A 22,080-nucleotide genomic window follows, 5' to 3' on the forward strand; every position below is an offset into this window, starting at 1 on the left:
GCGCGAACGACGCAGCGAGGCTGAGCCAGGGTCTCCTTTTGCATCTCGGGCGCTGATTTGTCAACCACTGCCTTGGTGGTGTCGGGTCTTGTTGCGGGAACCCCACCACTCCCACCTACGGCTGTGCGTCTGACCGCCACTGACAGCCCTGAGCAGCCCCACAGAAGCCCCATAGCGCGCGTCTGTTTCTTCTCTGCCCTCGGCCTTGTGGGGCCGTTGACCGCGAAGTGCTACGTAACGAACAACTCTTAAAATTCCCATGAGCCGATCGGACCACGCTGTCGGATGACGGGTGGCCCCATATCAACACACTCGGATCTCAACCTCCCGGACCCAGCCAATCTACAGGGTCAATCGCGCCAAAGAATAAGAGTCCAGCTCTAGCTCCCTGTCCTCAAACCACCTCACCCAACACCTTCTCTCCCTCTCCTGGAAAGGACATCCTCAACCATCATGTCCCTCCAACAAACCCTCAAAGACCTCCTCGAGGCGTCCCTCACCCCCTCCCCAACCGTCATCCTCTTCGGCCTCGCCTTCTGCCTCCTCGCCCCCATCCTCCTCCACTTCCTCTACTCAACCGCAACCCCCTACACCACCCTCCCCTCCGTCCTCCTCCTCGGCCCCCCAGGAGCAGGCAAAACAGCCCTAACCACCCTCTTCGAGCGCGGCCCCCTCGACCTCCCCCTCGCAAAAACCCACACCTCCCAAGTCCCCTCCTCCATCGAACTCTCCATCAACTCCGACGACCCCTCCAGCGCATCCTACAAAACCAACCTCGACGAAGCAGGCGCAACAGCCAAAAAATTCCTCTTGGTCGACACCCCCGGCCACCCCAAACTCCGCGCCTCCTCCCTCGCTCGTTTGAACTCTGCCGAACCAACAATCAAGTCCTCCCTCGTCAGCGACGGCGGCGCAAAGTCCAAGATCAAGGCCGTCGTCTTCATGGTTGACGCCGCTGCGCTCGCAGATGGTGACGCTCTCCCGTCAACCGCGGAATACCTCTACGACGTGCTCCTCACTCTACAGAAGCGCTTCCACAGCCGGAATGGTAGTCGCGCGCCGGCGTCCATGCCTGTCTTGGTGGCGGCGAACAAGCTTGACTTGTTCACCGCTCTGCCCGCGGCGCTGGTAAAGTCCAACTTGGAGGCGGAGCTGGGGAGGATCCGGGCGGCGAGGAGCAAGGGGTTGTTGGATTCGGGTGTAGGGCAGGATGATCTCGCTGCTGGGGAGGAAGGGGACTGGCTTGGGGGGGACGGGAGCGAAAAGTTCTCGTTTGCGCAGATGATGGAGTTTGACGTGGATGTGGATGTTATTGGAGGGAATGTCACTGGAGATGGGCCGGGGGCCGAGAAGTGGTGGAAGTGGATTGGGGAGAGGGTATGAGGGAAAAATGTATGATGTTTTTTGATGTCAAAAGAGGGCAACGGAAATATCTCCTGCTTGATTATCACAAGCAGGGCGCGTGGATGGGTAATGAACAGGGCGGCAAAGCATGATCTAGGAACAGGTACAAACTTTTAATGCAAATCAATATAAACTTGTAATTGTAGTTTATGGGTATAAACAATGCATCACAAAATGCCATCTCCCAAACCACCTCTCTCCCCATTTTGCACGGGTTGAGCCCTAAAAAGTACGCCGACCAGATGCTACCAAGTCTAAGAGTAGTCGCTTTCCCAAACCACACCGAAGATGTTGAGTCTTCTCGGTTCTTCTTTCTTTCCCAGCGTACATCTACGGAAAAATGGAGACGCAAAATGCCACAAAAAAAAGAAACAAGAAATTCACACAAACGCCATCCCTTGACACCCCAACTTTTCCACCTCTTTCTACTTGTGCTTGACCATGTAGGTCAACAGATCCACCTTGGTGACGACGGCAACAGGCTTGGATCCGTCCTCGGCCTTCTCCGTGACGATAGCCGCGCTGTTCCACTCGAGGAATCTGCTGAGCGCCGACAAAGGAGTGTCCATGGTGATCTCCACAAACTTGCGCTTCTTGTTCTTAAGCTCGGAACCAAACTCGCGGGGGTCAGTGACAACCTCATCGATGCGCTTGAAGTTGAACATGACGTCGCTGACGGGGCACTTGGGCGAGACGCGGCCCTTGGAGATGTAGCTGAGCATGTTGCCAAGAGTAACAAGACCAGCGAGCTTGCCACCAGTAGGAGTGAGGACCGGGAGCTGATCAAAACCCTTGTCACGCATCATCTCGATGGCCTCGGTGCATGGGCTGTCAGCAAGGACCGAAGAGACGGGCTTGAGGCGAAGGGCGCGGACGGTGGCACCGCCGTAGGGGTCGTTCTGGCTGGGGGTGTGGGGAGTAGCGGAAGCGGCATCGCCGCCGCTGACGTTGGTGTCGTCATTGGGGAGAAGGTCGTTGGCCGCAAGCCAGTCATCGTCGGCGAACTTGGAGAGGTAGGAGCGGATGCTGTCAGGGAGGACGACAACGACAACGTCACCCTTCTTGAAGCCAAAGTCCTTGACAGCCTTGAGCATGGCCACCATGGCGCTGCCAGAGCTGCCACCGACCAACAAGCCCTCCTCGGCGATCAGACGGCGCGCAAGCTTGAAAGACTCGCGGTCATCAGTCTTGTACCACTTGTCCACAAGCTCGCGGTCCAAGACATCGGGAATAAAATCATAGCCAATACCCTCCACCTTGTAGGGCAGGTTGGCCTTCTCCTCGTTCAGGGACTCGGGAACAGCAAGGATACTGCCATGGGGATCGGCAGCAATGACCTTGATGTTTTTGTTGTGCTTGCGCAAACCCTTGGCAATACCGCTGATGGTGCCACCGGTACCAGCACCCGCGACAATAGCCGTGATGTTACCGCCAGTCTGAGCCCAGATCTCCTCGGCGGTGCCGAACTCGTGCGCGCGCGGGTTGTCGACGTTGGTATACTGGTCGAGAATGTGGGAGTTGGGGATCTCCTTGAGCAGACGGCGCGCAACACCGATGTGGCTTTCGGGGCTGTCCCACGCAGCCTGCGTGGGTGTGCGAATGATGGTGGCACCGAGGGCGCGGAGGACAGACACCTTCTCGGCGGACATCTTCTCGGGAAGGGTGATGATGGTCTTGTAGCCCTTGATAGCGCCAACCAAAGCGAGACCAATACCACTAGTTTCGCATTAGCACCCACAGGAAAGAAAGAGAGGCGCAGAATTCTTACGTGTTGCCACTGGTAGGCTCAATGAGAGTGTCGCCAGGCTTGATACGTCCGCTCTTTTCGGCCTCCTCGATCATGCGAAGGGCTATCCTGTCCTTGACACTGCCGCCGGCGTTGAACAGCTCAACTTTGGCGTAGACCTCGCACTCGATGCCGAGGGACTGGGGGATCTTGTTGAGGCGCACAAGCGGCGTGTTGCCGATGAGCTCGGTCGCAGACATCTTGATGTCTGACTTGGCCACCAGCTTGTCGAATATGGGAATTGGGACCTGCGACACAAGGCCACGGTGGTTGGCACCGTTCTGGTTCGACATTTTTGCGATCGCTGCTGTGGAAGGGAAGACTGTCTGTCGTGGACTGGGAGACCGGAATATTTTATGGTGGGGGCGGGGTTGGCGGTTTCCAGATGTTTTTCAGACGGGGAGGTCAAAGAACGAACAGGAGGAGAGGGACAGGAGGGGGACTGGAACGGGAGGACGGCAGCAAGCAAAGAAGAAGAAGAACAAGAAGAAGAAGAAACAAGAAGAAGCTAATTGACTTTGCCACGGTGGGAGAGGGCAGAAATTGAAGGCTGGATGGGGTGATGGCATGCAAAAAAACCATCGGTGGATTTGGTAATGGGAAGCCAGGCTGACCTTGCTGCATCCGTCCTCCACCGAAGCCGATGGTATGCGCCACCGACCCTGAACCTTGAGGGCTTCTTCCGCGCTGCCCAGCCTTCCGGAACCGACCGCCTGCAGGGGTTGAGATGTCAGATGCCCCCACTATAAAGGTTTCGAGAAGGATGCCATTTCAGCACGTGTGAGTGGGAGTGCCGTGTGCTAACAGCTTCTGGTGGATATTACTGGTCCAAATGATAGTGTCCTGCTGCCGAACCTGGAAGGCTTCGCGCAATCCCGCATCGAACGTGCCCGAGATCCGCCCCTTCGTCTGCATGGAAACCGTGGGGTCCCCGAACCCATCAAGTTGCAACGGCTTTGCTCGATCACTCTTCTATCATTGTTCTAAACATTACGGAGTAACTACGGTATCGACGAGAAACAAAACAAAAAAATCCCACGTCCCACGCTTTTCACACCAACCCTCTTCAAGCCCACTCCCGCGTCACGTTGACAGCCCTGCAGTCCTTCCCATCCGGCAGACCGCCCGATACCCAGGTCAGAGCATCACCATAGTTGTAATTGCCATAAACCGTCGCACAAACGAACCACTTGTAGTAGTTGGCACCGCTCCAGGTATTCTCATCCGTGATGACGGGGCTGAAGGACCTAGCTCGCTGGAACAGCTTGCCTTCCTCGTCAAACTGAGGGCCAGACCCCTCTTCCTGCGTCGGGCTCACGATGACCGGCAGGACATTGCTTGCAAGTGAAGACTCGAGGCCGAACACGGAAGGCCAGCTCTGCTCAGGCGCCCAGTGGAGTTTCCCCGGGAGGCAGTTGAGGTTCGGGTCGTTGGTGGAGGTGGTGTTGTAGTAGAAGTTGATAGAAATGTCCGACAGGTTGTTCCCCGGGTACTTCTCCTCCAACAAGGCTTCAGAAACGAGTTGTCGGAAAGGGGGGCCGGCATGGACTGAGACTAGGAGAGTGTCATTCAGTCTTGCGTCGTCACTAGTGAGTCGGAGATGGAAGGGGGCCGATTGCACATCATAGACGCAGTCGGCGGACTGTGCAGCGGCAACAGAGAGGGCCGCTGCAAGCGAGAGAAGTGTCTTGGAGGTAAACTGCATTTTGTTGATGAAATTCGAGGGTTTGTGGAGGGATGGTTTGATGACTGACAGAGGCAAACCAGTACTCACCAGCGTGATCATCGTCCCTTTTATACCCCGCGATCACCAAGAGATCCGAGAACCTGGCATGATTGACACCTGCCTGTACAGACGATGGCCCACTAACGTTACATTTCGTGTAGAAACCAAGATCACTCTCGTGTATGCAGCCGGAGTAAGCGACTTCATACCCTGATATTCCCGGTTAAACATAGCCTTCTCTCCGTTGGACAAAAAGCGACCATGCGGTGTCACAAAGCCGTTCGGGGGCCGACTTCACAGCCAACATCGACCACCATCCAAGCTCAGCCTCGAATTATAGTAAAATGTCTGGCCCTCACCGCTCGCAACACCCAGAACAGAAGTTGCATAATCCGTATTGCTGGGCCATGTACGTTCAGATGCTACATGCATGCAACCATCAAAATGGCCGGTTGGTCAGCCTTTCGATGACGGTTGGTATGCCCGAAGCATGCCCTCCACGAGGCAGATGTCCACATAACTCAAGTCTTGAAGTCGTGACAGGCAGTAGGCACCTCTTTGTTCAACAACCGCGGGAACGCGGGGATCTGGGTAGCAAGTTGATAGCATCATGCAACGGTAACCTGGAGATGGATCGCACAACTCGAGACAGTTTAGACTCGTACCATGCCGTTCAGGTGTGACGGAAGCTTCTGAGCGGGTGTAACGGCATGTATCTCATGATTTCGGTCCCACTAGCAGAGATGATCGCAAACATGCGTTTCTGTCTTTGCCATGCCACTATTCCAGTTTCTCCTGAACGGCAAATACAAGAAATACAATGTCCAGTTTCAAATCATCTAGACGTCGAGCAAATTGGACATGGCATTGAATAAAAGCTACAAGCAACAACCAGTTTGGGGTCGGTTAGCTACCTAGATACCCCAATACTAAGAGCTGCTGTCTCAACAATTTGTTAAATGCTATTGAATACTCTAATACAAATTCCGACTTAGGGATGGAGAGGGTTGGTGCAGTTGATGTTGAAAGTGCTTCGGGTCATCTTGACTATGAGATCAAGCACATCTCTCTCAACATCACCTTATGGCATTGCACAACTACGTATCGTCTGATTTCCTTTCATACAACCTTGGTTCTTCCAGGATGATTGGGCAAATATTCGAAAATCAATTCGAAAATCAACTGAGCGTTTGCAATCCTGTAGTTGGTGGTCACCTAGTATCTCCTATGTTGAATGCCAATTCAACAGAATACCTGCCGGTTCATAATGAGACCTGGAAGATAGACCTGATCTCAAAAGACCTAAGGCTGTCAACTAATTGCACCTTCTCGGCTTGAGATAAAATCATTCGACCACGATACCAGCAATGGTAGACCCACGCACCTCAATAGAGCCAGACTTCCTGCCTGATTGATTGTGAGTCGTAGAGGTTCTTCCCTGGGTAAGGATAAATATACCCCACTGCTTGCCAGTCTTTCTATTTCCTCTCTTCCATTTAACACCAATATCCCATCGTTCTTTTTCTTCTCTTCGATCAACAACCCTCCACATCTCAAACCGTCACCGGCCTGGTATTCGGGATGTTTTGAATTAACATCTTGTGGTCTATTCCAGTTTTGATCTTACTCTTTCTTCCCACGACCCATCGATTTTCCTCATCTCGTCTCTTTCTAGCTGCAACTCGACTCTCACAAAACCATCAAGGCAACGACACTTCCCCATCTGCCATCTGTGGCCAGACTTCAATATTTTAGTACGACTTCTTCTCGGCTATTCCACATCACTTTACTTTTATATTTCTTCGACTTCCTTTTCAGACTGCACTTCTTCACCCGTTTTTCTTTTTCTTCGACTTTTCTTCCCACCACAACTTCGACTCCTTGCCATCCCAGCTTCGCTCACCTTTTTCCAACACCCGATTTTTCAACAAGTCTTTTTTGTTTCGAAATACTGACACTTATTATGGCAGACAAATAACTCATCTGCCTAACCACAGACCTCGCCGCCAACAAGTTCAACGACGCTCAATGCTGCTCTTGCCAATGCCGCTAGACACCATTGTCGAAAACACACATGACTGACATGACTCTTTTTCAGACTTTCGCTCGATCTTTCAACCTTTTCCGTCCGACCTCAGCACATTCGACAATCGAGCTTCTGGTACCTATCTCCCTCATCCCCATGTCATTGTCTCCCCACCCATGGGATGACTCGAAGCCAAGTTGAGAGTCGCTCATGCTTGCCCCACTTCTTTCCCATTTGGTCACTTGTACACACACACAACTACCTCAACCCAGATCACGCCCCACTCACGTTATGTGATGGTCCACGTTCTCACATCTGTCTGTCTAGATAGAGCTTTCAGCAGTACACGCGAACGTAATTAGTGGGGGGGGATCTGGTTGGGGTGGTGGATAGAAGATGGATGAGGGCGAGAGGAGGGGGAGCTTTGACAGTACACGCGAAAGTACTTGGTGGGGAGGACTGTTCGACACTCGACCAGCAACACGTATGTCTGCTTTTGTTTTCTTTTCTTCTGTGAAATGCATGAGCGTCTTGAACCACTGTTGGCGGCGGCTTTGCACGACTCGACTCTTCGGCATGCCCGATCGGGCACCCTCGATCAGGCAGCATCATCAAAAAAAGAAACACACATGGTAAGTTCTTTTCCCCGTGAGTTGTGGAGAGCAGTTGTTGACATCTTGTTCAGGAACACGACCGCCGGCTAAGGATGGGAGGAAGCGAGGGATGATTGCTGGCTTGGGGATATATGATGGTTGGAATAATGCAATGAGGCTGTTTAGTGAAAGTCTCCAAGGTCTGTCTTGGCACCGGGGGTCTAGACCACCACCCTTGTCATCCTGTCCTTGGATCAATGACGTCACCCCACCTTTGACAGCCCCTCGTCCAGGAACGATCCGCTGTTCCCCTGTCGAGCTATCATGTATTCTGTTGTCTAGAACATTGCTTGATTTCCGCTCGACCTAGTTAACCTATTGTTTACAATACCACTCGATCACCTAGCTAGATTATTGCTCCTATGGGTCGACAAGAAAGAATCGCCCGGTCCATCGTCCGCGCCATCATCAGGACCAATGTCAATGGCACCAAAAAGAAAGCCAGCAACCCACTCGGGATCCTCCTCGCCCTATTCTCCGCCTTCTTCTCCCTCTACCAGCTGCTCATGAGAAAGATCCGCCCTGCCGACTTTGCCAAGCTGCGACGGGAGTACTGGGATGTCAGCGATGACGACTATGTCGACTCGTTCCGACCGCGGGAGGGCGCAAAGGATGAGGAGGCTTTGACTGCTATCGGGGACATGGGGTTCTCTGGTTCCGTAAGTAAAATTTTCTCTCCCTCCTGGGGATTTATCATGACAACGGACGTGCTGACCGCGAGACTACTTACTGGACAGACCTTTTACGCAACCACCGACCAAAAGTACCTCGTCAAGTCGGTCCCACGCCACTCCGAACATTCCTTCTTCCGCAACGATCTCCTGACCCCGTACGTCCAGCACATGGCTACGCATCCGCAGTCTTTGTTGGTCAGAATATGTGATTTCCTTGGCGCCTCAGGTGCTTCTATTGGAAGGATCCTCCGTCTCGCGCCTTCGCATCATATCGTCATGGAGAACATCATGTACGGCCGGGAGGAGGCTGAAAACAGGGGGGATGCCAAATGGGAGAACTGGGACCTGAAGCCAACGTCGTATTTCTACCCCGAACGAGATATTGCCGATGGCGCGCTCACGAGCGACGCAACCAAGGAGCAGCTGGCGGATGAGTTTCACGACAAGATTGTGCTCAGCCAGGAGCAGGCGGATGATTTGTTTGCGAGGTTGGAGGAGGACACAAAGTTGCTGGCCGAGCACAACGCGGTAGATTATTCCTTGTTTTTGGTCAGGATGAAGCTGCCACGGGAGGAGGTCCAAGAGGAGGTGCAGCCGGAGGCGGCAAAGTCGGACTCGAACTTGGCGCCGCCAGAGGATGGGCCGTCGGTTCCGCCTCAGCCTCCGACGTGGAAGACGGGGGTTGCTTCAGCGGATGGAAAGTATGTTTATCGGGCTTCGATCTTGGACTTCTTTTGGGCGAAGCACAAGATCCAGCCGAGGTTCATGACGTTGCTGATTAACTTGTGGAATTTGTTGATTAGTAAGGATGGGCCGATGAGTATCACTACTACGCCGGAGGAGTACAGGGAGAGGTTTTTGAAGATGTGTAGGGGGTATGTGGACATCAAGAAGGACTGAGGATGAGTTTGGGATAGTATGCGTGTGTGGTTCCCTCTTTTTTTTTTTTCTGTTCTTTCTCTCTGTATTAGATACCCCCCAAACCCGGTCATAGTTTGGCACACGAGAATGTTTAATGTCTTGATCTACTCTGTCGTTCCAGCCTCCTTGGTCACCCCCGTCTCCCCATCAGGCGCCATCTGCCTAAACATGGCCATCGGATCAAAAAACACCTCGACGCTCCCCAACTGCAGCTTGTCATTCACATCCGCCACCGCCACACCCTCAATATCGATATCCCCCCCGTGAGCCTTGATGGTAACCTTCTCCCCCTTGTCGTTCGTCCCCACATAATCACCCTTCATGACACCCCAGTGCCTCCAGCGAAACACCACCCTCGGCGGACCGGCATACACCTCCAGCACCTCCCACGCAAAAGACGGCATCACCCTCTTGAATGTCTTGTGGCTGGCGTCAAAAGAGGAGTGAGCAGGGCAGTAGAACTCGTTGGGCTCGATGAGGGCGTTGTAGGTCCCGACCGAGAGCATTTGGGCTGCGGTTTGTGGAGGTGAGCCGTTGACGCGGAAGGTGTAGGACTGCGGGGAGGCGATGGTGCGCCATTCAGGGAGGAGGGGTTTGTAGCTGGCTTCGATTTCCCAGTTTTTGACGAGGTTTTCGACTAAGGCGGGGAGGGAGGTGGCTGGGTGGGTTGATTTTTTTGCTGGGGCGGGGGGGGAGAGGGTGGGAAGGGTTAGAAATGGGAGGACAGGGGGGGAAGGTGGGAAAAGGGACGGAACCTACTTTGGAGGTAGAATTGCCGGGTTTTGGTGTAGTCGGGGGGTTGGCCGTGGCGCCAGGTTGTGGAGGGGTCGGAGAGGACTGCGTCTGGGTTTAGGACGTAGTCTGGGAGGGTGGGAGGGGGGGTTGAGGTGGAGGACATTGTTTTGGAGTGAGAGTTGACACGGATGACGGGCGGTTGGGTGAGATAATGAGATGGAGGAGGAAGAGAGGAATGATGGGAATGGGTATATATGCCCACTATCACAACCTACCTGCCTCGCACCACCCACCCGAGGATAGAGGTGTGATCGTCTTACTTCCCACAAGTTCCTCACTGGTGATAGACAACCGTTGGCAGTGCCACCGCAAGGACAGCTGACCTATAACAGCCTTTGGTCCCTGTACTATGCTCTCCTTCGGTACACCGGGACATTCTGTAAGCCACGGTAGGTAAGTGGTGTGTGGCCGTTGTGGGCCAACCAGGGGACAAGCAATGTCATCTTGGAACCATGGTAGAGGCATTCTTCAGACGCACGACCTAATTGCCGCATGCAGGGTCCCCAAAGTTCGATCCTGTACTGCACGGTAGCTGCATGCTAGCAATATGCTGACATTCGAGATGCGCCAACAGCATATCCCACAAATTCTGTGCGACATGCGAAGACGGGATAGTATGGGCAGAGATCACTCTGTCCTTCGGCATGGCGAAAAACATCAGAGAACTATTGTTGGGTTTGAAAGGGGCATAGGGAGACCCTGATATCCATGTGCTCTTTGAACAGAAGGCGGAGAGCAACACCGAATATGCTATGGTGATGCAAAGGTGACGTTGACTATATGACGATGGCTATCAGGTCACGGGTGGACATTACTCCGAACAAGCTCCTCTTAACCGGGAATTTGTGCAACCCGGCGAGTCGTAATACATCACTACCAACTGCATGAGCGCGTAGCAATGAGATCCGTGGACCGAAAAAGAGCGACGGAGGACTCTATTCCAAAGAAAATCTACAATCCAAATTGCCATCCAGCTAGACGAACTAGACTGAACAGACATGCGCCTTTTCACACCCTCACCCACCCGCTCGACCCAGTCCAGAAACGCCAGCTCCAGTCATGCGAGGTCTCGATATAACGCAGCAACCTGTTTTGGTTCTATTGCTCTCTGAGGAGCCACGAAACAAGAAAAAGACTAACACGACCCAAGAAGAGCTTGTAAGGGATGCTTTGAGAAACTAAAAAGAGAACTGGTGATACAAACAAAAATTTGAGCAAGGAACCGTACGAGAGACAGTGTCAGTCATCCCATTCCTCATCGAGCTGATCAATTAGTCGATTCTCAGCGTCTCGACTGTGGCGTCTCCCACTTGGGGATCCGGACAGTGTATGGTACCCTCTCCTACGAGGGATCAGGCGGCCGCAGGATGAGGTCAATATGGTAAACATGTCCTACACCGTAGGTTAGCGGCTATAGTCCAAGGAAACCTAAGTATGACACCAAGACATACCACGATAAAGCTCCAGATGCCAGCCCACAGGCTGTAGTTGGGCAGCTGCCTCCAACCCCTGGCGTGGGCCACTGTGCGCTGGTAAAAGACACCTCCAACCACGTAGACCAAGACCGCGATGAAGAAGATAATGGCAAAGACACTGCCAGGCCCAACGCTACCAGGTTTGTGGGGCTCGGCGATAGAGCATGCGTGCATTGAACGGACCTCGAAGAAGTAGGCGCACTCATCCGGATCTGTGCCAACAAATGAAGCAGCCGTAGGTGTATCTGGGTCCCTGTCACAAAGGAAAGAAAATGTGGCCGACTTGCGACGTTGTGTTTTTGGCTTCTCCTTGCCCTTGTCCTGCTTGTCATCATCTTCGTCCTCCTCATCCTTGTCTTTCGATGCACGCCTTGACTCGGCGTCTTCACCGTCGTTGTCGTTGTCGTTGTCGTTGTCGTTGTCGTCGTCGTCGTCGTCGTCGTATTCATGGTACTTGTATGTCGCCCCGTCATGGACCTCCCATCTCTTTTCCCTGTTCTTTTCATCTGATAGACCACACGGGGATCCCCCTGTATATTGAAGGACAAGTTTGCGCCCTCGGGGTACTAGGTTTCCATCTGATAATCTGTCATGGATCGTCAGCGATGCTGCCGCCCCAAGCTGTTCCCAGTATAAGGGCGGTCTTACCCTAAAGCATATATTTTGCCCTTGGTTTCATAGTATGCGCTCACGTTCTTCCATAGATCCTTGTCGAGTCCGACGACATCCTCCACCTCCTTCACGACGGGACTGCAGAAGTTCAATGTAAAGTTTGAGCCATAATCCCAGCCTCTAGCCACATAATCGTCGACAGGCGAGCCCTTTGGTGGCTTCTCCCCCTCGGGTACAACTACTGCGGTGTCGGGTCGTAGGTCGAAGAAAGCGCCGGCGCCGGTGGTTGCTGTTGCGACACAGGGTGTGACTACAGGCGTGGATGCGGTGGCTGTCTTTGTAGCCTCCTCGGCGACTGCCTTGCCACTCAGGACAGCAAGGGCGCAGAGAAGGAGGGCCCTGGATGGTGTTTGCCGATGCATGGCTGAGAATATTTGATGACGTCGAATTTCGAATGGAACGGAGGCGTTCGGTCAAGGATGTTGGGGCTTGCTTGGCTTCGGGATGCAGATGCGCGCGTTCGCGCCGAGTGGCAGGGGTTGGGCGAAATCGAGTGTTGTTGTTCACTGATGAAGTGTCGGTACACGAGGAAGCACAGGAGACAGTTGGCGACACGGGCGACGTCGTTCTCGATGTCGTGGCCGTTGGATGATGGAGGGTTGCTCCCAAACGCGACCTTCACAGGTAACCGTTTTAGAAGCCGATGCCAACTGGGTCCTGGTCCAAGGAAAAAAGGGAGGCGTTGAATGGGAGCTGTGATTGGCTGCCCCAAGCACAAGGGGCTGGCCCTTGCAGCTGGCAGCGGACAGTAGAGTGAAGTGCACATGTCAGAACAAAGCTTAAGGTTTAAGTTGGGGAAACACAATTGCCAGTGGAATGATGAAGCTCCTCATGAAGTGACCCAAAGAGAGAGAGAGTCAACAAATAGAGCTCAAGCTGTCAGTCTCTACATCCATGGCAGCAGATCTCGGGTCCAAGTCCACCTGGGACTTTGATGCCAAGCACAGGGTAGTGTAGAATTGCCAAGGCTGTTGGCCCCTGACCCTCCACACAGCTCATCTGGAAAATGGATTCTCATGGTGCTGCGTCATTGGCTCAGACAAACTCAGGCCATCCGGGAAGCGCAGAGCCGACTGTGAACCTCTCTCAGGCCATCCGGGAAACTCCAACGCCGACGCGGTAGAGACCATCCATCGTCAACGTCTTCAACGGGCAATCGTCAGCATCTGGGCCTCCAGCTGATGCCATACCCCGGTATCCGCGGTTTCCACGGGCTCGACAGGGCGCTACTTATATGCGACAAGCTCCCGCGACAATTGACAGTCGACTAATTAGTCAACACAGCGAACGCAGCAACAATGGGTTCCAAAGCACAGCAACCCATCGAGGCGTCGCGCAAGAAGCCCGAGTACGAGTTCTTTGGACCGTAAGTGCGAACAATCCCTCTTGCTGCCCCGCATTTCGCTAATCACTTTTTCTGCAGACCCGGCGCTGCCCTGATCAGCTTCGTCCTCCCACCCCTCGTCTACGCCATCACCTTTGCGTGTAACGATCTGTCCGGCTGCCCAGCGCCTTCCCTCCTCCATCCCAAAAACCTCGATCTCAATGTGTTGAAGCGCGAAGTTGGTTGGCCACAAGATGGGTGGCCTGGTCTCTTCAGTTGGGAGGCCACAGGGTGGACCTTGGCTTTCTACCTCTTCAACGCCATCCTGTACAGAATCCTTCCCGCGACCGAGACCGAGGGCACAGTTTTGCGAAGTGGTGGCCGGTTGAAGTACAGATTCAATGCCTTCTCCACCACCATGTTCTGCATCGTTGCTGCCGCCGCCGGTACCATCGCCCAGGGCGCCGAGTTCCCCCTTTGGACCTACATCACCGACAACTATGTGCAGATTCTGACTGCCAACACACTCATTGCCTATGCGCTCGCGACTTTTGTCTACGTTCGCAGCTTCAGCGTCAAGCCTGGCAACCCCGAGAATCGTGAGCTTGCTGCCGGTGGCGTTACTGGCAACATGATATACGACTGGTACATTGGGCGCGAGCTCAACCCACGCGTCACCCTCCCCTTCATTGGCGAGATCGACATCAAAGAGTGGATGGAGTTGCGCCCCGGCATGCTGACCTACATTTTGCTGAACGGGGCTTTCATTGCGAAGCAGTACCGCAACTATGGCTATGTCACCGACAGCATCGTCTTCGTGGCTGTCGTGCAGACACTTTACGTCTTGGACGGCCAGTACATGGAGCCCGCCATCATGACGACTATGGATATTACCACCGATGGGTTTGGGTTCATGCTTTCGTTTGGTGACCTTGTCTGGGTTCCATTCATCTACACCCAGCAGACACGTTACCTTGCCACCCACCCACAGACGCTGGGTCCTTTGGGACTTGCCGGTGTCGGTGCTTTGTTGGTGCTCGGCTTTGCCATCTTCCGCCTGTCCAACAGCCAGAAGAATGACTTCCGCACCAACCCTAATGACCCCAAGCTGGCTCATCTCAAGTATATGCCCACCAAGGCGGGCACTCGTCTGCTCATCTCTGGCTGGTGGGGCATTGCCAGACACATCAACTACTTTGGTGACTGGCTTCAGGCTTGGCCCTACAGTTTGCCCACCGGGCTTGCCGGCTACACCATCCTGTCTGCAGGAAGTGCTGCTGTGGATGGCGCGACCAGGATGCTTGACGGCCGCCAGGTTATCCCCGGTGAGGCCAAGGGGTGGGGCATCATCTTCACCTACTTTTACGTCTTGTACTTTGCCATTCTGTTGATCCACCGTGACCGCAGAGACGACGAGAAGTGCGCCAAGAAGTATGGCGAGGACTGGGAGAAGTATAAGAAGACTGTCCGATGGAGGATCATTCCTTACATCTACTGAGGTTGGTAATGATGGCGAATGGGTTCTGGTGGGAATGGAGATGCAGTGGACATGGGAGAGGGGGCAATGAATAAAACGGTTGGGATCTTGGGCGGACTGGAATAATTTTGGGGCCAGATATAAATGCAGCAAAAATGTTTGAGTTGAATACATAGCAAATCTACATGCAATACATTAATCTAATACCATGCAACAAGACTCCCTCGCTGCTCTGACGAGTGACAGTTCGTGCCAGAACTTTCCCCTTTTCCAGGGCGGTGAGCAAACCGTGACAAGCAACAAATTGACTTGATGGCCCGTGCTTTCAGTCCAGCCAACCAACACGTGACAAAGTTTCAACAGTGGGTCTCGAAAATCAACCACCAGCGTTGGCTTGGCCAATCCATCAACGCGTGTTTCCGTCCTCAACACTGTAGACGAAAAACACACATCCAACCCGACGACGACCGAACCGCTGATCGAGTTTTTATCAGCCAACCACACATTCCATCAGACTGCTGTTCTTCTAGAGCCTCGGAAATCACGAATTCATCAAACCAGCCGCTACCATGTCTGACGTTAACATCCAGTGAGATACTGCCCTGCCAAACCGCCCATCTTATTCAAATCATAGGGGCAGAAGCTAATTATGCGGTTTTCTGTGATGTAGGGCACTTCTCAACAAGCCTCGTAACGAGTGCACGTAAGTCTGATCCTCTCAAACTCACTCTTTGCAGTCGAAATGACGCTGACCTCTTCAATAGTGAGTATGAGATTGCTCAACTGGTACGCATATTCAAACCTGCATCTTCAAACAAGGCAGAAGCCGAGCGAATCGGTGACTGACTTTTCGACCTTTCGATGATTACAGGAAGCCTATGAGATGAGCAATGGGCCGCTTTCCCTCCTCCAGACGGCCGTCCGCAGTCACTCTCAGGTTTTGATTAGCATTCGGTCAAATCGCAAGCTGTAAGTTTGTCATATCAATGAATGAGATGGGATATGGGGGCAATGCTGACCTGAGGTTTTGTCTGCGCGTTTTAGTCTTGCCAGAGTGAAGGCTTTTGACAGGCATTGCAACATGTAAGTCTTTTTCTATGACTGTTGAAGCTGTTGTTTTCTAGTGCTAACATTCTCTTAGGATTCTTGAGAACGTCGTAAGTGGCTACCTGCCGGATAGACGGACACCAGTCCCGAAGCCTTCAAGAGGCCCCCCCGAGGTGAGGCTGACTTTGGTTTTTATCTGTACAGAAAGAGATGTGGACCGAGACTCCAGTACACAACGGAAAGAAGGGCCGGCCGGTGAACAAGGATCGGTTTATCAGCAAGATGTAAGTGGCACCTGTGGTTCTTGAGGAGTTAGTTGCACTCTTGGCTGACATGGATTTTGCAGGTTCTTGCGGGGTGATAGTGTCATTCTCGTTTTGCTCAGCTGATTGGATTTTTTTTGTTGGACCTTGAGGCTGGCCGGAGATAACTAGAGTGGCCTACAAAGTTGGCAAACACAACTGCCGTGCTTCAGGGTCTGGTTGACGGCCAAGAGATTCGGACCGTTTCGCTGCCCTCTCCGGGTTGTCGGGTAGCCGGTGGAGACGTTTAAGGTCGGTAAACAGAGGGTTGGGCGGGTGTCATTACACCGTGGCGTTTTCAGTTTTCAGGGCACTTTGCGAATTTGGCAGATTCTACATTTTCGGACCAACCAGTATAAATAAAAGCTCGGCGTTGCTTTCGCTAATCACCAACCAAACGTCCTTTGAACATGGACTTGGGTGTCGGTAAGGATGGATAGGTGGGCAAGTAGTTGATTGACACTCGACATGGAAGGGTGGGAGCTCTTTGTGTTTCTTGGTTCTTTCCGGGAGAAGAACCTGAAGCTCCGTAACCCTGAAGCCGTTGCGCTACGGGATATAGGGCTACCCGAGACGCTCCCAGTTCCCCAAGGAGCTACACACAGATTGGCCCCTGACATCCATGCGCCGAGCCCATTCCATAACGTCAAGCAGTAGATACTGTGAGACCACGAGTTACATGTCCGGTGACCCGGGACGCTGCTGTTGAATCCATGACTACAACAGAGACAATACTGTACAACGTTGCATGACCTGCTGCTGGAGTGGTGTCTTCGTATGTTTGTTTAAGCATGTTTATACGACACACCGGTGACCAAGAGCATGGATACAGCGTTGGAGTCAGGAATGTAACACCAACCATCCGGTTTTCTTCGGCTTTTGTACTGTTTTTGTTGCAAAGAATGAAGTGAACTTTCACGTCCTCATCATCTCATCACCAGCGGAAGTGATGGTTCGTCGCCGCCTCGCTTGCTTCACCGGCAGCCGTGGCGTCGGAAAAGGACCGATGCAGGTTCGTACCGTGTAACCGAATTCCTCACAGCAAAGAGAGAAGATGGTACGGGGAAGGCGACCCGGCACATGGTCGAGTTGGTGGTTGCGGGGAAGGGTGGAGGGGGGAAGACGGGGGAGCGGCTGGAGGCTTGTTCGGTGGTGTGGGGCGGAATCCACTGTTTACGACCGTTCAACTGTGGGATTCGGCTCGGGTTACAGTGTAACGGTCACTTAAGCGCACCAGAGGGGGGGGATCGTTGCTATCCGGCGACGGAAGCCAGCCCCAGGCTTTTCTCTTCGGTTGGGGAAATGTTTTCACGGCCACCGAAGGAAGGGGGTACTCAATCTGGCGGGTGAAGACTGGCTCACCAGTGCTCACCCTTGACTTTTCATCAGCGCCTGGTTCGATTGCCCAGTGTACGGATTCCACATTCATGTACGGTATGACAGGGATCAAGCACTTGCCGAGAGCTTCAAGCTTCTGTGGCGACCAAAGTGCCGATCTCCGCCGTCTCCACTAAATTATTCCCGAACATCGTCATCTTATTGACTTTTCATCTCGACCTCCAAGCACAGCAGTGGGATTCAATGTCAGCCTCCCGAGCCTCCCCCGCATTCTGGTCAGGGGAAAGGACGATCTCGTCCGTCAGATTGTCATCCGTGTTCGAGTGCAGCTTGGACGTGATCGGCCCTTTTCGCAACGGCGATGACCCGGCTTCTCACCCGCCCTCCATCCTCCCACCTGCCCGAACGGATGCGCTGCTACCCTGCAAGGCGCTGCTCTCCATGAATGGATCGAGAGGCACTTCCTAACACTTCCCTGACTTGAGTCCTGGCTGTCCGGCCACTCCCACGGATCCCACATCTCGGGCTCTTGGGTTGTGCCATCAACTCACCAGGCGAGCATGCCGAGATGGGATGACGGCTGGCTTCCCGGAAACGGTCCACTGACGTACACAACGAGATTGACCGGCCAGCCAGCCATGAGCATCTCGGGATTAAACAATGGAGGGGAGGGGAAGGGACGCAGCCCTGTTAATATATATTGCTGCCCGCATAGCTCCTGTTGGTTTTGTCTCACTTCAGTGCCGTTGTCCGTGGTGATCTTCTGCATCTCCCTTGCCAACCTCCGGCAGCCTGCATCTCGCTGCACACATCAACACGAGCAGTTGCCACGATGAAGTTCAGCGTGGTGGTTGCCGCCGCCCTGGCAAGCGGCGCTCTTGCCACTCCCCAATATCCTCCAAAGGTACGCATGTTCCTTCTGTTGAGTCAGTCCTACGCCTCCACTGGCCACGAGCTCTCCATCGAGCCTCAGTTGTCGTCTACAAGATTCGGTGGTCAGAGCTCTCGAAGCTGTGAACCTGTGTTTGCTTTCTTCTGTTGCTCAACAGTTTGGCTGCCCTCACGCTTACCTCAGCCGCTGCACAAAACCTCTTTATCCAGATTGATACCGATCTGATCCTGCATGATCCGCAACCAACATGCAGCTTATACATGCAGCCTTCTGGCTACCCTTTCTTGCTGCCAGAGCCGCACCTGCTGACAACCACGCACAGCTCATCAAGAGAGACCTCGCGTACTCACCTCCCGTCTACCCTTCGCCATGGATGAACCCGGAAGCCGATGGATGGGCAGAGGCGTATGTGAAAGCTCGGGAGTTTGTCTCCCAGATGACGCTGTTGGAGAAGGTCAACTTGACGACTGGTACTGGGTGAGTATCACCTGCTCAGATGGCCCTAACGCCATGACTGACGCTGGTATAGTTGGGCCTCGGAGCAATGTGTCGGTCAAGTAGGAGCTATCCCTCGCCTGGGGCTCCGCAGTCTTTGCATGCACGACGCCCCCCTTGGTATCCGTGGAACCGACTACAATTCCGCCTTCCCTTCAGGTCAGACAGCTGCTGCTACATGGGACCGCCAGTTGATGTACCGCCGTGGTTATGCCATTGGCAAGGAAGCCAAGGGCAAGGGGATCAACGTGATTCTTGGACCTGTCGCCGGCCCTCTTGGTCGGATGCCCGCTGCTGGGCGAAATTGGGAGGGTTTCTCTCCGGATCCGGTCTTGACTGGAGTCGGCATGGCCGAGACTGTCAAGGGACATCAGGATGCGGGCGTGATTGCATGCGCAAAGCACTTTATTGGCAATGAACAAGGTATTTGCAAACAGAACCGGCAAGATGGCTGTAGTTCAACCGCGCTAATATGGCCACAGAACACTTCCGCCAAGTCGGCGAGGCTCGCGGTTATGGGTTCAACATCAGCGAGACTCTTTCCTCCAACATTGACGACAAGACGATGCACGAGCTTTACCTCTGGCCCTTTGCCGATGCCGTCCGCGCCGGTGTAGGCTCTTTTATGTGCAGCTACCAGCAGGTCAACAACTCCTATGGATGCCAAAATTCCAAGCTTATGAACGGTCTTTTGAAGGATGAGTTGGGCTTCCAGGGGTTCGTCTTGAGTGATTGGCAGGCCCAGCATACCGGTGCAGCTGCCGCCGCGGCTGGTCTCGACATGTCGATGCCCGGAGATACCGAGTTCAACACTGGCGTCAGCTTCTGGGGTACCAACCTCACTGTGGCTGTGCTCAACGGTACTGTTCCAGCTTATCGGATCGACGACATGGCCATGCGTATCATGGCAGCTTTCTTCAAGGTGGAGAAGAGCATTGAACTGGACCCCATCAACTTCAGTTTCTGGTCACTCGACACTTATGGGCCCATTCACTGGGCCGCGGGCGAGGGCTACCAGCAGATCAACTATCACGTCGATGTCCGGGCTGACCATGCAAACCTCATCCGTGAAATCGCTGCCAAGGGTACCGTTCTTCTCAAGAACACCGGCTCCCTGCCCCTGAACAAGCCCAAGTTTGTGGCGGTGATTGGAGAGGATGCCGGACCTAACCCCAACGGACCCAATTCTTGTGCCGATCGCGGGTGCAACAACGGCACACTCGCGATGGGCTGGGGTTCTGGCACTGCCAACTTTCCTTACCTCATCACGCCAGACGCTGCCCTGCAGGCCCAGGCCATCAAGGATGGGTCTCGCTATGAGAGCATTCTGACCAACTATGCGTCATCCCAGACCAGGGCCTTGGTATCGCAGGATAACGTCACCGCCATTGTTTTCGTCAACGCTGACTCTGGTGAGGGATACATCAACTTTGAAGGCAACATGGGCGATCGCAACAACTTGACACTCTGGAGAGGCGGCGATAACCTGGTCAAGAACGTTTCCAGATGGTGCAGCAACACAATTGTGGTCATCCACTCAACCGGTCCCGTTCTCATCAGCGAGTGGTATGATAGCCCGAACATCACTGCCATCCTCTGGGCCGGTCTTCCTGGACAAGAATCCGGCAACTCCATCACCGATGTTCTCTACGGCAAGGTGAACCCCTCTGGCAAGTCGCCATTCACCTGGGGCGCCACCCGCGAGGGCTACGGCGCTGATGTTCTTTACACCCCCAACAATGGCGAGGGCGCACCCCAGCAGGACTTTTCCGAGGGTGTGTTTATTGACTACCGCTACTTTGACAAGGCCAACACATCTGTCATTTATGAGTTTGGCCACGGCTTGAGTTATACTACCTTTGAGTACAGCAACATCCAGGTTACAAAGAAGAACGCTGGCCCCTACAAGCCAACGACAGGCCAGACAGCTCCCGCGCCGACTTTTGGGAACTTTTCGACGGATCTTAGCGATTACCTGTTCCCCGACGAGGAGTTCCCCTATGTCTATCAGTATATCTACCCCTATCTCAACACCACCGACCCGAGGAATGCTTCTGGCGACCCGCACTTTGGCCAGACGGCCGAGGAGTTTATGCCCCCGCACGCGATTGACGACTCGCCTCAGCCGTTGTTGCCGTCTTCGGGCAAGAACTCTCCCGGTGGCAACCAGGCGCTGTACGATATCCTGTACGAAGTCACGGCGGATATCACCAACACAGGGGAGATTGTGGGAGATGAGGTGGTCCAGCTGTATGTCTCTCTTGGCGGGCCTGATGACCCCAAGGTGGTGCTGCGCGACTTTGGCAAGCTCAGGATCGAGCCGGGTCAGACGGCCAAGTTTAGGGGGCTGTTGACGAGGAGGGATTTGAGCAACTGGGATGTGGTGAGCCAGGATTGGGTCATTAGTGAGCACACCAAGACGGTGTTTGTGGGGAAGAGCAGTAGGGATTTGGGGTTGAGCGCTGTTTTGGAGTGATACCTGTTCAAAGGGAGGGAATTAAGTTTTGTGTTATGGCATTGAATTAGCTGTTGTAGCGTTTTGACTTGCTATACTATGGATTATTACCTTGATACACCTTTTGCTCACCTCTGGCTTGGTTGTCAGCCCTCATGTTTGTCAGAAATTGGTCACGGATGTGATGGTCAAGAGTAGTCCGTCCTCAGTGTCTCGGTGGGAAAAACCCCCTTCCAGATTCACCAAGGAACTCTTCCAACCGAGACTTCTACCAGCAGCAAAGTTCCCGCCTCCTCCTCATGAGGGCTTTTCCCGCCCGCGGATCCCGAGTTTTCTTGCGCCAAAAGATCACATCACGATCAAGGAATCGGAAAAGTTGGAATGAAGTTGGATTGCTGATATGCGAAGGACTTGGACATGGAATTCCCAGCCAATAGGAGGGCGAGCTTCGATTCTCAACCGGTCAGGAACCCCCCTCTCTTTTTGTGCGACGTTGCAATGGGCCTTAGCCAATCACGAATTGGGGGGGGGGCTGCGAGGGCTGCTTGTGTGCATGCGGTTTGCATGGTGTCAGACGCTAATGAGCTTGTTGATGATGGGATGGGAGTGGGTTGAGGG

The 22,080-nt window shown here is 53.7% G+C and overlaps 9 protein-coding genes across 9 annotated transcripts; 5 read left to right on the forward strand and 4 right to left on the reverse strand.

Annotated features, from left to right (window-relative positions):
- Nucleotides 1-453: 453 nt before the first annotated feature.
- QC763_703270 (uncharacterized protein) lies at nt 454-1,383 on the forward strand (the record flags this gene model as incomplete). The annotated part of the gene is made up of 1 exon (XM_062915331.1): nt 454-1,383. The coding sequence occupies one exon, from the start codon at nt 454-456 to the stop codon at nt 1,381-1,383; it is 930 nt and encodes a 309-aa protein (XP_062761303.1).
- A 140-nt stretch (nt 1,384-1,523) lies between these two features.
- Nucleotides 1,524-3,483, reverse strand: CYS4 (cystathionine beta-synthase; the record flags this gene model as incomplete). The annotated part of the gene is made up of 2 exons (XM_062915330.1): nt 1,524-3,120; nt 3,173-3,483. 2 exons carry the CDS (start codon nt 3,481-3,483, stop codon nt 1,830-1,832), a joined length of 1,602 nt encoding a protein of 533 aa, XP_062761304.1. The 3' UTR covers nt 1,524-1,829.
- A 773-nt stretch (nt 3,484-4,256) lies between these two features.
- Nucleotides 4,257-4,976, reverse strand: QC763_703250 (uncharacterized protein; the record flags this gene model as incomplete). The annotated part of the gene is made up of 1 exon (XM_062915329.1): nt 4,257-4,976. The coding sequence occupies one exon, from the start codon at nt 4,974-4,976 to the stop codon at nt 4,257-4,259; it is 720 nt and encodes a 239-aa protein (XP_062761305.1).
- Nucleotides 4,977-6,425: 1,449 nt separating this feature from the next.
- On the forward strand, nt 6,426-9,284 carry QC763_703240 (uncharacterized protein). The gene is made up of 4 exons (XM_062915328.1): nt 6,426-6,670; nt 6,887-7,077; nt 7,270-8,254; nt 8,333-9,284. The coding sequence occupies exons 3-4, from the start codon at nt 7,958-7,960 to the stop codon at nt 9,167-9,169; spliced, it is 1,134 nt and encodes a 377-aa protein (XP_062761306.1). The 5' UTR covers nt 6,426-6,670; nt 6,887-7,077; nt 7,270-7,957; the 3' UTR covers nt 9,170-9,284.
- A 10-nt stretch (nt 9,285-9,294) lies between these two features.
- Nucleotides 9,295-10,088, reverse strand: QC763_703230 (uncharacterized protein; the record flags this gene model as incomplete). The annotated part of the gene is made up of 2 exons (XM_062915327.1): nt 9,295-9,848; nt 9,950-10,088. The coding sequence occupies 2 exons, from the start codon at nt 10,086-10,088 to the stop codon at nt 9,295-9,297; spliced, it is 693 nt and encodes a 230-aa protein (XP_062761307.1).
- Nucleotides 10,089-11,224: 1,136 nt separating this feature from the next.
- On the reverse strand, nt 11,225-13,140 carry MRL1 (Cation-independent mannose-6-phosphate receptor CI-MPR; the record flags this gene model as incomplete). Its single annotated transcript, XM_062915326.1, has 3 exons — nt 12,109-13,140; nt 11,437-12,046; nt 11,225-11,377 (listed from the first exon to the last, which is right to left on the reverse strand). Exons 1-3 carry the CDS (start codon nt 12,492-12,494, stop codon nt 11,225-11,227), a joined length of 1,149 nt encoding a protein of 382 aa, XP_062761308.1. The 5' UTR covers nt 12,495-13,140.
- On the forward strand, nt 12,308-15,157 carry ERG24 (erg24, C-14 sterol reductase). The gene is made up of 2 exons (XM_062915325.1): nt 12,308-13,498; nt 13,556-15,157. The coding sequence occupies exons 1-2, from the start codon at nt 13,431-13,433 to the stop codon at nt 14,952-14,954; spliced, it is 1,467 nt and encodes a 488-aa protein (XP_062761309.1). The 5' UTR covers nt 12,308-13,430; the 3' UTR covers nt 14,955-15,157.
- A 174-nt stretch (nt 15,158-15,331) lies between these two features.
- On the forward strand, nt 15,332-16,763 carry SMD2 (mRNA splicing protein). The gene is made up of 8 exons (XM_062915324.1): nt 15,332-15,522; nt 15,604-15,636; nt 15,698-15,719; nt 15,805-15,902; nt 15,978-16,016; nt 16,075-16,090; nt 16,185-16,264; nt 16,327-16,763. The coding sequence occupies exons 1-8, from the start codon at nt 15,503-15,505 to the stop codon at nt 16,367-16,369; spliced, it is 351 nt and encodes a 116-aa protein (XP_062761310.1). The 5' UTR covers nt 15,332-15,502; the 3' UTR covers nt 16,370-16,763.
- Nucleotides 16,764-17,414: 651 nt separating this feature from the next.
- Nucleotides 17,415-21,660, forward strand: BGL4_2 (beta-glucosidase). Its single transcript, XM_062915323.1, has 3 exons — nt 17,415-18,989; nt 19,042-19,430; nt 19,490-21,660. Exons 1-3 carry the CDS (start codon nt 18,760-18,762, stop codon nt 21,481-21,483), a joined length of 2,613 nt encoding a protein of 870 aa, XP_062761311.1. The 5' UTR covers nt 17,415-18,759; the 3' UTR covers nt 21,484-21,660.
- The last annotated feature ends 420 nt before the right edge of the window (nt 21,661-22,080 follow it).

The sequence above is a fragment of the Podospora pseudopauciseta genome (assembly GCF_035222475.1).
Source record: "Podospora pseudopauciseta strain CBS 411.78 chromosome 7 map unlocalized CBS411.78m_7, whole genome shotgun sequence".
NCBI classification, from domain to species: domain Eukaryota; kingdom Fungi; phylum Ascomycota; class Sordariomycetes; order Sordariales; family Podosporaceae; genus Podospora; species Podospora pseudopauciseta.